Source organism: Nycticebus coucang, chromosome 3 (assembly GCF_027406575.1).
Source record: "Nycticebus coucang isolate mNycCou1 chromosome 3, mNycCou1.pri, whole genome shotgun sequence".
Lineage (NCBI taxonomy): Eukaryota > Metazoa > Chordata > Mammalia > Primates > Lorisidae > Nycticebus > Nycticebus coucang.
In genome coordinates, this window is record NC_069782.1 from 121,938,354 (window position 1) to 121,954,857 (window position 16,504).

Here is a 16,504-nt window from a genome sequence, read left to right on the forward strand (position 1 = left end):
CAAGCTAGAGTGCCATGGTGTCAGCCATCTTCCTTCCTCAGCCTCCCAAGTAGCTGGGACTATAGGCATTTGTCACAACACCTGCTTAATTTTTTTTTCTTTTTTTTTTGAGACTGGGTCTGACTCTGTGGTCCTGAGTAGAGTACATTTACAAACTCTTAGGCTCAAGTGATCCTTTTGTCTCAGCCTCCAGATTAGCTGGGACTGCAGGCACCTGCCACAATGCCTGGTTATTTTTTAGGGACAGGTCTCTTGCTCAGGCTAGACTCAAACTTCTGAGCTCAAGCAATCCACTTGTCTCAGCTTCCCAGAATGCTAGGATTACAAGCATGAGCTTATGGGCCCAGTCTTTGAGATATAATTATATATATGTTATATAAACATAACATCCACCTAATGTAAACATATGATTCAATGATTTTTAGTACATTTACAGAGTGTTGCAATATCACACAATCTGGGTTGAGAAAATTTTGATCAATATCAGGTTTCCTGTTGCTCCTTGCAATCAGGAGCTGATCTGCTGATCTGCTTTCTGTTTATAGATTTGTGTTTTCTAGACATTTCTTAGAAGGGAAATCATATGATATTTGGTCTTTTTTGCAAGTGGCTTTTTTCACTTAGCATTACATTTATGGTTCTATTTATGTTGTAAAATGTATCAACAGTTCATTTCTTTTTAGTGTTGAATAGTTTGTCATTATATAGATAATACAATTGTTAATACATTCACCAATTGACATTGGGTCATTTCTAATAATACCACTATGAACATTCCTGTATAGGCCTTTGTGTTGATGTTTGTTTTGTTTTTTCTTTTTCTTTTTTTTTTTTGAGACAGCCTTAAGCTGTCACCCTGGGTTGAGTGCCATGGTGTCACTGCTCATAGCAACCTCCAACTTCTGGGCTTAAGTGATTCTCTTGCCTCAGCCTCCCAAGTAGCTGGGACTTCCAGTGCTCGCCACAATGCCCGGCTATTTTTTGGTTGTAGTTGTCATTGTTGTTTGGCAGGCCCGGGCTGGATTTGAACCCACCAGCTCTGGTGTATGTGGTGGCACCTTAGCCTCTTGAGCTACAGGTGCCCAGCCCGTGTCGATGTGTTTTGTTTTGTTTTAAGAGACAGAGTCTCACGTTATCACCCTCAGTAAAGTGCTATGGCATCACAGCTCACAGCAACCTCCAGTTCTTAGGCTTAGGTGATTCTCTTGCCTCAGCCTCCCAAGTAGCTGGGACTACAGGTGCCCGCCACAACGCCCAGCTATTTTTTGTTGCAGTTTGGCCGGAGTCGGGTTCTAACCTGCCACCCTTGGTATATGGGGCCAGCGCCCTACCCACTGAGCCACAGGCGCTGCCTGATGTGCTTTTATTTCTCAGTTTTTTTTTTTTTTTTTTTTGAGAGTTTCACTATGTTACCCTTGGTAGAGTGCCGTGGCATCACACCTCACAACAACCTCAATCTCTTGGGCTCAAGTGATTCTCTTGCCTCAGCCTGCCAAGTAGCTGGGACTAGAGGCGCCTGCCACAAAACCTGGCTATTTTTTTGGTGTAATTGTCATTGTTTGGCAGGCCCAGGCCAGGTTTGAACCTGCCAGCCTCGGTGTATGTGGTCGGTGCTGTACCCACTGAGCTACAGGTGCTGTCCAATAGTTCTATTTTTTATAAAGATGGAGTCTTGCTCTTGCTCGGGCTGGTCTTTAAATCTTGGCCTCAAATGATCCTCCTATCTTGGCTTCCCAAAGTGCTAGGATTATAGGCATGAGTCACTGCCCTCATTTCCTTGTGAAGTTGAGCATTTTTTCATGTGTTCATTATCCATCTGTATTTTATTTTGTTTTTGGTGAGATATCTGTTCAAATGCTTTGCCCAATTTTGTTTTATTTTTTTTTTTGAGATAGAGTCTCACTTTGTGGCCCTGGGTAGAGTGCTATGGCATCATAGGTCACAGCAACCTCAAACTCTGGGCTCAAGCTTCTCTTGCCTCACGCTCTCAAGCAGCTGAGACTACAAGGTGCTCACCACAACAGCTGGCTAACTTTGGCCAATTTTTAATTGACTTGCTTTCTTCTTGTAAGTTGTTTATATATTCTAGATATAAGCCCTTATGAGATATGATTTGCAATAGTTCTTCCTTGTCTGGCTTGTCTTTTCCTTTTCTTGGTTACTTTTTTTTTAATTAAAATTTTCATCAAGATAATTATAGATTTACATACATTTATAAGAAATAATACTGAGAACTCTGGGAGGCCAAGGTGGGTGAATTGCCTGAACTCAGGAGTTCGAGACTGACCTGAGCAAGAGTGAGACCCTGTCTCTAAAAATAGCTGGGCATTGTGGTGGGCACCTGTAGTCCCAGCTGCTTGGGAGGCTCTGGCAAGAAGATAACTTGAGCCTAGGAGTTTGAGGTTGCTGTGAGCTATGATTTGACGTTACTCTACCAGGGGCAACAAAATGAGACTCTGTGAAAAAAAAAAAAAAGAAATAATACAGAGAAATCTTTTGTATATTTTTTCAAACTTTCTTCTATCACGATAGAGATAGAGATATTGGTAACAATACACTGTTTGTATTCCCCAGTTTTCCTTATACTCATATGTGTGTATATATTTAATTCTAGATAATTTTGTTACATTTGTAGGTTCATAAATCCACTATCACAATGAAGGTACTGAGTAGTTCTATCACAAGGGTTCCTCATATTACTCTTTTATAACCATTTTCTTCCCATCCCCTCCCTACACTCACTAATCAGTGGTACTCACTAATCTGTTCTTTATGTGTAGAATTTTATCATTTCAGAAATGTTATTGAATGGAACCATACAGTATATAAACCTTTGGGATTGCCTTATTACTCAGCTGAATTCTCTGGACATTCACCCAGTTGTGTGTATCATTAGATCTTTTTTTGATAGAGGTAAATGGTATTCCATGGCACAGATGTTTCATACATACAGTTTATGTAAGCATTCATCTGCTGAATGAGATATGGACTGATTTCAGGTTTTTTTGCTATTAGAAATAAAGTTGCTATTAACATTCATTTATAGATATTTGTGTAAACATAAATTTCCATTTCTTTGGAATAATTGCCTAAGAACGTAACTGTTGGGTTATATGGTAATTGAATGTTTAGTTTAAGAAACTGCGAAACTGTGTTTCAAACCTGCTGTACTGTCTTACATTCCCAGTAGCTATATTAGTGATTAGTTTCTCCACATCCTTACCAGTAGCATTTTATTTTAGCCATTGTGATAGGTGTGATAAGGTGATAGATAGCTCACTGTGGTTTTAACCTGCATTTTTCTAATGAAGAGAGAAACCTGTGGGTTGCGACCCCTTAGTAATAATGAAAATACATCCTGCATATCAGATATTTACATTACGATTCATGACAGTAGCAAAATTATAGTTATCAAGTAGCAATGAAAATAATTTTATGGTTGGGGGTCACCACAACATAAGGAACTGTATTAAAGGATCGCAGCATTAGGAAGGTTGAGAACCACTGCTCTAATGGCTAATAATGTTGAACATCTTTTTATGTACTTATTTGGTATTGATATGTTTATATATAGAATATATACATATGTATAATATATTTATTTTCCCCTACAATTATTGGTAGAAGTACCTATATTATTTGTCTTAGAGTTTTCTTACAGTATCTCTTGATGTGTTCTTCTGTTCTTTGTATTTTCTATAAATTGGTAGTTGGATCTCGAGGCTTTGTTAAATTCAGGTTTGTCTCATTTGTTTTATTTTTATTTTTATTCATTTAAAACATTTTCTTTTAGTCTCATTTGTTTTAGGAAAGACTGATCCATAAGTGGTAGTACGTTCTTCCAGTAGGAAGCATGTTGTGTCTTTTTCTTTGTCTTTTTGTGAACAGATGATATTAAGAGATTTAATCCATGTTTTCCTTTTAAGATTGTAATTAATAGTAATATTAATTAAATCATTATTTCTGTTCGATTGCTGAACTATAGGTTGAGTATCCCTTATCTGAAATGCTTGGTACCAGAAGTGTTTTGGATTTTAGGTTTTTTCAGACTTTCGAATATTTGCACGATATAACATACATTATATGTATATATATACACCAGGTATACACATAGGTGGTAATGGGATCCACATCTAGATACACAATTCATTTATGTTTCATATATACCTTACACACGCAGCCAGAAGGTAGTTTAGTGGAATATTTTAAATAATTTTATGCATGAAACAACATAGTTTTTTTTTGTTTTTTTGGTTTTTTTTGAGACAGAGTCTCACTATGTTGCCCTTGGTAGAGTGCTGTGGCATCACAGCTCACAGCAACCTCCAACTCTTGGGCTGAAGTGAGTCTCTTGATTCAGCCTCCCAAAGTAGCTGGGACTACAGGAGCCCACCACAACACCCACAATGGTTGTAGTTGTCATTGTTGTTTGGTAGGCCCAGGCTGGATTCGAACCCACTAGCTCCAGTGTATATGGCTGGCGCCATACCCACCGAGCTATAGGGCGGAGCCCCTGAAAACGTTTTGACTGTTTTTGACTATGACCCGTTGCATGAGGTCATGTGTAGAATTTTCTACTTGTGATATCATGTTATTACTTTAAAAGTTTTCGGTTTTTGGAACATTTTTGATTTCACATTTTCTAGGTAGGGATGCTCAGCCTATATCTACCCAGGGGTATAGTTCTTATAGGAAAGGCAGGGCATATGCTTGAATAATTTCTTTTATTTGCCAATAATGAGAGTAATTAAGTGTTTTCCTAGCTTTTTAGTGTTTTTATTACCTCAAGATTTAAAATATTTGTTTAATCTCTTGTAGTTATTATCCTTGTTGATGCCCAAATTGTCTTCTTTTTGACTAAAGGGTACCTCTTCAAGTAGGTTCTTGAGTCCTTTTCACTAGCATGGTAGGCTTTGTTCGCTTCCTTCCTATCTTGTTTGACAAAATGTCCCAGGTTCGTGTTGAATAATTCTTGCCCTAGTCATAGCATCAGATGCTTCTCTAAGGAATCTTGGCTTCTTTTAGTGTGAAATACTCCAAGCTTGGTATGGTTGTTGTGTTTTTTCTTTCTTTCTTTTTTTTTTTTGAGACAGAGTTTTACTATGTCTCCCTCGGTAGAGTGCTGTGGCATCACAGCTCACAGCAACCTCCAGCTCTTGGGCTTAGGCAATTCTCTTGCCTCAGCCTCCCGAGTAGCTGGGACTGGAGGCGCCTGCCACAACGCCCAGCCATTTTTTTTTTTTTTTTTTTGCAGTTTTGGCCAGGGCTGGGTTCAAACCTACCACCCTCGGTATATGGGGCTGGCGCCCTACTCACTTAGCTACAGGCACTGCCCTTTTGTGTTTTTTCTTGAGAAGCCTATATTTTCACAATGAGTTCATTTAAAGGAGGTTGAAAGCCATCAACAGACTTTTATTTTTATTTCTAGCTTGGTACCCGTAGCACAGTGGTTACTATGCCAGCTACATGCATCAGGGCTGGCAGGTTCAAACCCAACCCAGGCCAGCTAAACAACAATGACAACTGCAACAAGAAAATAGCCAGGCATTATGGCAGGTGCTTGTAGTCCCAGCTACTTGGAAGGCTGAGGCAAGAGAATCACTTAAGTCCAAGATTTGAGGTTGTTGTGAGCTGTAGTGCAACTGAGTCTACCAAGGGTGACATAGTGAGACTCTGTCTCAAAAAAGAAAAAAGAAAGACTTTATTTCTAAATAATTTAATGTTGATTTGAAAAATATGATTATAACTTATCATACTTTGTTGTGTTTTAGGAAACATAAAAACACTAATTTGTGTTTAATTTATTGCTTATTCTCCCTAAACTGAATGAAAAAAAGTACTAAATTGACACCTATAACATTCTTCTTGTGTAGGAATATACGGAAGAAATAGAGCGCCTAAAGAGAGATCTTGCTGCAGCCCGTGAGAAAAATGGAGTGTACATTTCTGAAGAAAATTTTAGGTAACTTCTTGCTGTAGTTAATTTCTAAGAATAAGTGTGCTTCCCAGTTTTTTCCAATGGTTGCCTCTTGTTTTTTTTTTTTTTTTTTTTGAGACAGAGTCTCACTTTGTTGCCCTCAGTAGAGTGCTGTTGTGTCACAGCTCGCAGCAACCTCAAATTCCTGGGCTTCAGTGATTATCCTGCCTCAGCCTCCTGAGTAGCTGAGGGTAGAGGTGTTGACTTGATGCCCAGCTAATTTTTTTATTTTTTAGTAGAGATGGGGTCTTGCTTAGCTCAGGCTGGTCTTGAACTTCTGAATTCAAGTGAACCTTCTGCCTCCTAGTACAGTATCAAAGCTGGGAAATTGACATTGGTACAATGTGAGGGTAGATTTGTATAACCTCTGCACAAGTGTAGATCTGTGTAACCACCAATGCAATCAACATGTAGAACTATACTATTATCACGAAGATCCTTAGTAGGCTCAGCACCTGTAGCACGGTGGTTATGGCACTGGCCACATACATTACAGCTGGCAGGTTCGAATCCAGCCTGGCCCTACTAAACAACAATGACAACTACAACAAAAAATAGCCAGGCCAATATTGTGGTGGCGCCTGGGAGGATACTTGGAGGCTGAGGGAAGAGAATCGCTTAAGCCCAAGATTGGAGGTTGCTGTGAGCTGTGATGTCATGGCACTCTACCGAGGGCGACATAATGAAACTCTGTCTCAAAAAAAAAAAAAAAAAAAAATTCCTTTTTGTATTTATCCTTGAAGATATAGGGAGGACAACTTTTATAGAACATCATTACAAAATTAATGATGATAAAACATTTATATCTAATTAATGGTCAGAAGCAATTTAGTATAATCTTTCACTGAACTTTTTGGTAGATATTATCATTAAGGCCAGGAGTGGTGGCTCACGCCTGTAATCCTAGCACTTTGGGAGGCCAAGGTGGGTGGAGTGCCCTGACTTCATAGGTTTGAGACCAGCCTGAGCAAGAGCGAGACTCCCATTTAAAAAAAAACAGCTGGGTATTGTGGTGGGTGCCTATAGTCCCAGCTACTTGGGAGGCTGAGGAAAGAGAAACACTTGTGCCCAAGAGCTGGAGGTTGTCAGCTATGATGCCATGACGTTCTACCCAGTGTGACAAAGTGAGTCTTTTTTTTGTTTGAGACAGAGTGAGACTTGTCTCTAAAAATTGCCAGGGGTTGTGGTAGGTTCCTGTAGTCCCAGCTATGTGGGAGGCTGAGGTAACAACAGAATCACCTGAGCCCAAGAGTTGAGGTTGCTGTGAGCTCTGACACCATGACACTATGGGGGCAACAAAGAGAAACAAAAAAAACCCCCAGATATTAACATTACATGACGACTCTAGTAGTACATAAACCATACCGAAACTCAGTTTTTTCCATATATTGGTTCTTTCTTTCTTTCTTTATTTTTTTTTTTTCTGAGACAGAGCCTCAAGCTGTCGCCCTGGGTAGAGTGCTGTGGCATCACAGCTCACAGCAACCTCCCAACTCTTGGGCTTACGTGATTCTCTTGCCTACAAATAGCTTTGCTCCTCGATTTCCTGTTAGTTGTCAAATATTGGCACCTTATGGACTGTCTGATTTTCCTATTTTCTGCTATTTATGTCTGAGGTTTGGTTTTGTTTTTCGGAAACAATGTTATGAGCTTTACAAAATACTCAGAGTTCATCCATGAATGCCTAAGATGCGATAGAGTAAGAGACAGTATAAAATTATAGGTTAGGTAACAGTTTACCATGACTAAGGGAGGTTTTGTTAGTGCTTTAGGAGTGAAAAATAGCTAACAAGGTGCTTAGTCCTGGCTATAATCTTTAGAAATAATATTGTTTATTGGCCTTCATTTTTTTGATGTTTTTTAGCTTAAGAAAAAAATGTTAGTTTTGAGTTGTTAATCTCACAATTGAAAAGACAGTATTTGCTTTCTAGTAGACCTGAGGCGTAATCTGAAACAAAGTTCCTTCTGGAAAAGTTCTTGGAATTACTACACTCTTTATAGTCAGAGAATGGCCACAAAAGCTATAGCCAACATTTGAAACAGGGTAATGCTTTATTTACTCCAAGTTTAATAGGCATTTTAAACCATATCAAAACCATCACATTGGCTCGGCGCTGGTAGCTCAGTGGCTAGGGTGCCGGCCACATACTCCTGGGTTGGTGGGTTTGAACCCAGCCCGGGCCTGCCAAAACAACAATGAGAACTACAGAAGAAAAAAAAAAACAACATAGGCAGGTGTTGTGGCAGGCGTCTATAGTCCCAGCTACTTGGGTGGCTGAGGCAAGAGAATTGCTAAAGGAAGAAAAGACAAAAGCAGAAAGTTAAAAAAGAAAAAAACTTCAAACTAGGACAATTGAAAGCTGGTTGAAAGCAAATTCAAGAAAAAGAAAAAACAAATAACACAAATCAATATAAGAATAGCCCTTCAAATACCTCATTATATAAGACCTATTTCTAATAAAGAACTAATGTATTCAATCAGAAGACTGTTAGAAATGGGCGGTGCCTGTGGCTCAAGGAGTAGGGCGCCGGTCCCATATGCCAGAGGTGGCAGGTTCAAACCTAGCCCTGGCCAAAAACCACAAAAAAAAAAAAAAAAAGACTGTTAGAATTAACTCTCCTCTTACACCTCCGTTTTAGTTTTTCCCTTAATGAATAATATCTCTAGTTAATATATTAGGGGATTTGCATTCACAGAAGATTCTTTGTCATGTTAGCATAATGTGGAATAGAAAATTGTTGGTAGTGGTGAAGGAACTGGACAAGCGTTCACTTCAATCAGATCCATGAAAGTCGTTCTAGAAGGCCTATGAGCTTTGTGTTTGGCAAGCAGTGCTCTACCTTGATTCTTTTTACTGCTTTGTCTTTAACTTTATCTTCTAATACTTCCATGTATTTTTAAAAAGTCTTATTCTCTGTCCTACTTACCCCTCCTTTTAAAAAACAATCTAGTATCCTGTTTTTTTTATAGATACAATATATCCCTTATCTCAGAAACATCGTTAATGGTATTGAAGGTTTTTCTCTCCCCGTCTTTACTTTGGGATTCCCCCATCCCGTTTGTTGTGATATCTCTCATTTGTGTTTATTTTCTTCAAGTATCTAGTGATTTTTGGCTGGCAGTGAAATGGATTAGAAACTTTGTACATGGGTGAGGCTTGTGCACCTGTGAATTCACTGTAGGGGGGAAAGTGTGTACCTCAGTGTTAAGTATGGACTTCTATCAAATGTCATTCTTTGTTGGATTTTTTTTTTTCTTTTGGATAGACCTTCTAGTCTTTGCTGAGAAAACTTTCGCAGTTTTCCATTTAGAGGTTATTCTGGCTGCTGATGTTTTTAGTTTAGAGTGGGCCTAGGGGGACTGAGGAGCCCAGCCGTAAGTAGATTTATACTTAAAATGCCTATTTGCACCCCTAAACCTTACTCCTGCCCTCCATTGTGTCTAGTGAAAGTGAAGCTGGAAGTTCTAGTTCAGTTCTTGTATACTGGTGGCTCTCAATGAAATGGGGGGTTTGGGAGGGGTGACGGTGGTGGTGGTGGTAAATCTTGCCCCCCACCCACAGCACATTTGGCAATGCCAGAGACATTTTTTGTTGTCATGACTGAGATGTTACTAAACATCCTGAAATGCACAGGGCATCCCCACAGCAAAGAAATAAGGTTTAAAGTAGTGCTAAGGCAGAGAAACTCTGCCCTAGAGAATAATCCCTTGATTAACCCTCATGAGGGTTTATGTGGTGGGGTGATAGTAGTATGTGTGCAGGGGTCAGGGATATAAGTACTCTGTACATAGTTTAATTTAGGCCTCTAGTTTTTAGCCCTTTATCTCACCCCTTCCCCTGTGATATCTGATTCCTTCCAGTCTCAGGTCTTTCCAGCATTCTGTGGGGTGTATTTATATTCCTGATTACAAACACTTAAGTTGTATTCCCTCTCTCTCTACTTACAGTCCTCTGCTGGCTTTCTAGTTTTGCAAATTTGATATACATATGATTTACCCCTTATATATAGGAAATCTTGGTTTCAGAATAGAAGTCAAAAGAAAAATGTAACACAAAGACATTTGTTCTTTGCAATTTCTATTTATTTCTGACACTTAGGCATCATTATTATGATGGTGATAGATGGTGGAGATGAGTTCATGTAACTACCGTAATTGTCTTAGAATAAATTTTATGTGGGTTAGGAAAAAAATTAACTATTAAACTTATATTAAATTTTATTTTAGAACCATGAATGGAAAATTAACTGTTCAAGAAGAACAGATTGTAGAACTGATTGAAAAAATTGGTGCCGTTGAGGAGGAACTAAGTAGGGTAAGCGTTTAAAACAGCATTCAATGTTATGTGGAAAGCAAACACTATAAGAAACTTAGAATGTGCTACTTGGGAGGCTGAGGCAAGAGAATCGCTTAAGCCCAGGAGTTGGAGGTTGCTGTGAGCTGTGTGAGGCCATGGCACTCTACCGAGGGCCATAAAGTGAGACTCTGTCACTAGAAAAAAAAAAAAAAGAAACTTAGAATGTGAAGGACCTGATACAGTTTCTTTCTTTGGCACCTGTGGCTCAGTGAGTGGGGCGCCGGCCCCATATGCCGAGGGTTGCGGGTTCAAACCCAGCCCCGGCCAAACTGCAACAAAGAAAATAGCTGGGCGTTGTGGCGGGCGCCTGGGAGGCTGAGGCAAGAGAATCGCGTAAAGAGGTTGCTGTGAGCCGTGTGACGCCACGGCACTCTACCCGAGGGTGGTACAGTGAGACTCTGTCTCTACAAAAAAAAAAAAAATTTTTTTTCTGGCTGACCCTTATACTGAAAGTAAGTTGGGATCATTATTTTACTATCATCAATGATAATGAAAAAGCTTAATGAATGCAGTATTTTCAGAAGATAATTGAATAATGCAGGTTTGTTGTATAGCTACAAAATAGTGAGTGCCAAGGCATTTTTGTTGACGTGATTATCAGAAGAAGGGATACATATATTGGGAGAGAAAGGTTATTAAGTAAAAGTGATAACTAAGTTAGGCAACAGACCGGACCCTTCGATGTTTCCTTTTACATTAATACGTTTGTATTAAAATCCATAGACAGTGTTGGAAGGAAACTGAAGAATTGGTATCCCTATACCAGACCTGTTATCTCACAGTTTAGAATAAGCTTACAGGAAGAAGACAGGTGCCATATAAAATAGCTGGTCACTTGTTATAACTTTTGTATGAAGTAATTTGTTTCATTCTTCTAATACATATTATGGGTTAGCCAGATGTCTTAACCATATCAGCCTTTTTAAATTCTTAATGTTTAACATATTTAGGTTACAGAGTTGTTTATGACTAATAAAAATGAACTTGACCAGTGTAAATATGACCTGCAAAATAAGACACAGGAACTTGAAAGCACTCAAAAACATTTGCAAGAAACTAAATTACAACTTGTTAAAGAAGAATACATCACAGCAGTTTTGGAAAGTACTGAAGAGAAACTTCATGATGCTGCTAGCAAGGTTTGTCATTTGTACTTGCATTAAGTATTGAAGAAATTTAACTTGTTAACAATTAAACAAATTAGAGAATGGGTAGAAGTAATTTTCTGTGCTTAAGTATTAATTGTGAGATTTTCTTTATTCATTCCAAATATACTTCTGTCAATTTAAAAATCATTATTTTACTCTTTTATCTGTATTTTTCTCCCTGGAGATGCTGACTTAAGAAAAAAACTAGTCCTGGAGTCTTGAAAATGGAACATGACTTTGTAGTATATTTTGTTGGACTTTTAGAATAATGATGCTATGGTGCTTTTTCTTTGTGGTGATGATTCAACCTAATTAGTCACGAAGAAGTCAATACTTTCTAATAATGAAAGATTTTGCGCGTCTTTAATTTATTAGGTGTACTTTTGAGGAAGTGGTAGAACATAGTAGGAAAAAAATTTTTCAGGAAGCATAATTATTGCAATAAATTGGCAAAATCACTTCCTTGCTTGCATAAATGGCTAGCAGAGGGGAAATAAACATTCTTAGGCATCTGAATAAATTAAAACATGAGATTAAGTACTTTTTCTGATACAATGTCTAAAATTTACTAGTTCTTGTCAGGAGAAATCCTTATGTAGCACAGATGTTTTCATTAGATTGCTTTTATCATAACATTTATTTTTAAAAATGTTATATAGCTGCTTAGCACAGTTGAAGAAACTACAAAAGATGTATCTGGTCTCCATTCCAAACTGGATCGGAAGAAGGCAGTTGATCAACACAATGCAGAAGCTCAGAATATTTTTGGCAAAAACTTAAATAGTCTGTTTAGTAATATGGAAGAATTAATTAAGGATGGCAGCTCAAAACAAAAGGCCATACTAGAAGTTCACAAGACCTTGTTTGGTAAGTTAATGCACTTATGTTTTTAGTGTTTTGTGTGTTGCTGTGAGGCTAATTTCAAAACTCATAATTTAATTTTGTGAAACTTAGGTGAATGTGCCTCTAATACCCTCCCCAGTGCATTCACTATCTGTTTAGACTAGAGATTAATGCTTTTACTGTCTTTGAATTATAACAAATCTTAGGGGTTTTTCCCCGTTTTCTACAAAATACTGTTTGTTAAATGATTAAGAGTGTATTTTTAAAAGTCCTCTTTATCCCTGATCCTAGTCCATTCCCTATAGATATTACTGTTAAATTTCCTGGGTCTCTTTCTAGTTTTCTGTACGTAAACATTTTTCCTTTCTTTTCCTTTTTATTTCAGATTAATATAAGGGTAGAAACTATAAGGTTACGTTGTTTGCATTTGTTAGATAAAGTCTAAGTTGTAGTTAATAAAAAAATCACGTAGGCTGTAGTCACACTAAGCCAACCACTATAAATTTTGGTATTGACTTATAGTTTCTCTCTTCTTCTATGAACTCTTCCTACCGTATTATGGCAGGAATACTGATAATAATTATTGAAATGTTAGTTTTATTTAGAGATTAATTTTAGAATATTCTAATTCTTGGTTTGCTGGGAGTTATAGTTAAAGGTCTGATAACACTTACAAATATATCAGGGTCCTACAGAACACTATAGAACATGTATAACGTGTGTTTAACATATTTCATTTCTTACGTAGCGAGCCAGTTATTTTAAGCTTACTTGTTATTGCAAATTCCTCAAGGATAAAATTTTGCCAAATTCTTTGAAATGGTTTGAGCTATATTTAAATATATTTATGTAGAAGTTTACCTCCTTTTTTTTTTTGTTATAGATAAGCTACTGTCTTCCAGTGTCTCTGCATTAGACAGCATTACCACAGTGGCACTTGGATCTCTCAGGTCTATTCCAGAAAATGTGTCTACTCATGTTTCTCAGATTCTGAAGATGATATTAAAAGAGCAATCATTAGCAGCAGAAAGTAAATCTGTGCAACAAGAATTGATTGTTAGTATATCTCAAAATATTTTTGGAGAATTACATTTGATAAGTCTTGGAAAAACAATGTTGACTGCTATTCTGTCATCTTAAGGTTTGCTAGACACTAATAGACATATCACTATGTTTATATTTTTAAAGGCAAATTTCTCTACTGTTTTCTTCTTCCCAGATTGATCTCCAAATGTATATAACTAACATTTGACATTTTTTCCACTCATATCTTGTAACATTAGAAGTGGGCATTATTGGTGAGCTTTCTAATGAATAAAGGGCAGGCTTAGTATCACATGATTTCAGGGGACCCATGACTTGTTAGTTGGCCTAGAAGTTGATAAGTCATCCTTTCTCCAAGGGTCTTGGCCCAACCAAAAGGGCATATTGGGTACTTAATTTTAAAACTACAGTAATATGTGATAGTAATATGTAATAGTGATCCAAGAAAAATGACTTTTAGAATTCTAGGAATAATTCTTGAGATTAGATCTGTGTGGCCATGCCACTGTGGGGCTTAAGTGTAAAGGTTTTTCCCCACAGTTCTATGGAAGTCACTCATCTTATCATACTTAATATTATTCTATAATGGTATGGTTTGTCTAAGAAGTTCTTGTCTGTATCACCTATTTTTATTTGTATAGGCTCTCTGCCTCTTTTTTTGAGTTTAACAATACTTATTAAACATTTTCCAAGTAAATACCACAACTGTTAGCTGATCCTTTGACTTGATTCAGTGCTTATATAACACTATTTGATAGTATTTTAGTCACCCAAATTTGACAAAGTTAAAAGATACTCTGCTAATGACAACTTTAAAAATTGATTCATTCACTAAATGGTGGTCTGTATACACAGGCATATCTTAGACATGTTGCATGTTTGGTTTTAGGCAATCACACTAAGGTGAAAATTGCAATAAAGTAAACCACAAATTTTTTTGGTTTCCTACTGCGTATAAAAGTTTATACAACACTGCAGTCTATTTACGCAATAACATTCTGTCTTAAAAAGTCTTGTACATGCCTTAATTAAAAAATACTTTATTACTAAAAAATGCTAATGCTCATCTAAGTCATTAGCAAGTCTGTTTTTGCTGCTGGAGGGTCTTGCCTCAATGTTGATGGCTGCTGATTGAACAGGGTGGCTGTGACAATTTCTTAAAAGGAGACTACAATGAAGTTTGCTGCCTTGATTGCTGTTTCTTTATGAAAGTAGTATATGATGCTGTTTGATAATATTTTTCCCACAGTTTGGAATATTGAAATGTTACAATTAACTCATTTTTCATTCTTCTAAATTCTTCTGACTTTTTCATTAGACAGTTAAGAAATTATTGTATACTAAGTGACAATTTCTTTTTCTTTTTTTTGAGACAAAGTCTCACTGTCTCCCTTGGTAGAGTGAGACAAGGTGTAGCTCACAGCAACCTTCAACTCTTGGGCTCAAGTGATCCTCTTGCTTCAGCCTCCCAAGCACCTGGGACTACAGGTGCTGGCCACATCGCCCGGCTAGTTTTTAGAGATGGGATCTTGCTCTTGCTCAGACTGGTCTCCAGCTCTTGAACTCAAACAATCCATCCACTTTGGCCTCCCAGAGTGCTAGGATTAGAGGCGTTAGCTACTGTGCCCGGACTAACTTTATTTTTATATTTATTTATTTGTATATGTATTTATTTTTTGAGACAAAGTCTCACTATGTTGCCCTTGGTAGAGTGCTGTGGTGTCACAGCTCACAGCAACGTCAAACTCTTGGGCTTAAGCAATCCTCTTGCTTCAGCCTCCCAAGCCCCTGGGACTATAGGCACTGGCCACATCACTTGGCTAATTTTTAGAAATGGGGTCTTGCTCTTGTCAAACTGGTCTCCAACTCCTGAGCTCAGGCGATCCACCCGCCTTGGCCTTCCATTCTTGCTCCAGGCTAAAGTGCAGTATCAGTCTAGCTCACAGCATCCTCAAAATCCTGAGTGCAAGGGATCCTTCTGCTTCAGGCTCCTGAGTAGCTGGGACTATAGGCACCCACCACAATGCCTGGCTGATTTTTCCATTTTCTGTAGAGGCAGGGTCTCATTCATGCTTAGGCTGGTCTTGAACTTCTGAGCTTAGGGGAGCCTCCTGTCCTCTGCTAGGATTACAGGGGTGAACCATTTCACCCAGCCTCTAAGTGACCATTTTCTTAATTACTACTGGAAGCAGGAGTGACTTATTCTGAATATAAACTCTGGATATACAGATTTATCTCTGTGGGCTTTAAAGGATGGAGAATGGAAACTTAGAATTTTAATGTGCATGTGTAGTTACTGAACTATTTTAAGATATTATCATTTAACCAGCTAGGTTTATGGAAGTAAAAAAATCTTTTTTTAACAATATGTTTATTTTTAAAACTAGAATGTACTTAAGACTGACCTTCTGAGTTCTCTGGAAATGATTTTATCCTCCACTGTGGTGTCTATATTGAAAATCAATAGTCAGCTAAAGCATATTTTTAAGACCTCGTTGACTGTGGCTGATAAGGTAACAAATGTTATGTTCTTAACATCTAAAAATTTACATGTTATTTAAGAAGGAAACTAATTTTCCTTTTTTCTTCTAAGATAGAAGATCAGAAAAAGGAATTGGATGGCTTCCTCAGTATACTTTGTAATAATCTACACGAACTACAGGAAAATACAATTTCTTCCTTGGCAGAATCACAGAAACAATATGGAATGTATGCTGAAGACCTAAAGACAATAAAGCAAACCCATTCACAGGTATCTTATGCTTTTTTTGGAGATAGAGTCTCATTATGTTGCCCTTGGTGGAGTGCTGTGGCGTCACAGCTCACAGCAACCTCAAACTCTTAGGCTTAAGTGATTTTCTTGCCTCAGCCTTCCAAGTAACTGGGACAATAGGTACCCACCACAACACTTGGCTATATTCACAGATATCCTGTTTAGCTGACTTGGAAAGTATATAAGAAAATTTTATGCGTAGCTCCTGTAGCTCAAGCGGCTAAGATGCCAGGCACATACACCAGAGCTGGCGGGTTTGAATCTGGTCCCGGTCTGCCTAACAATGACAACTATAACAAAAAAAAATAGCTGGGTGTTGTGGCAGGCATCTGTCGTCCCAGCTACTTGGGAGGCTGAGGCA

The 16,504-nt window shown here is 37.9% G+C and overlaps 1 protein-coding gene across 1 annotated transcript in view; it reads left to right on the forward strand.

Moving 5' to 3' along the window:
* KIF11 (kinesin family member 11) overlaps positions 1 to 16,504 on the forward strand; it is a 59,409-nt gene that overhangs the window by 21,568 nt on the left and 21,337 nt on the right. Inside the window, exons 10-16 of the mRNA XM_053582714.1 lie at positions 5,874 to 5,962; positions 10,206 to 10,293; positions 11,286 to 11,474; positions 12,143 to 12,350; positions 13,210 to 13,382; positions 15,758 to 15,883; positions 15,964 to 16,122. Coding sequence (XP_053438689.1) covers positions 5,874 to 5,962; positions 10,206 to 10,293; positions 11,286 to 11,474; positions 12,143 to 12,350; positions 13,210 to 13,382; positions 15,758 to 15,883; positions 15,964 to 16,122 — 1,032 coding nt within the window. The remainder of the gene's footprint in view (positions 1 to 5,873; positions 5,963 to 10,205; positions 10,294 to 11,285; positions 11,475 to 12,142; positions 12,351 to 13,209; positions 13,383 to 15,757; positions 15,884 to 15,963; positions 16,123 to 16,504) is intronic.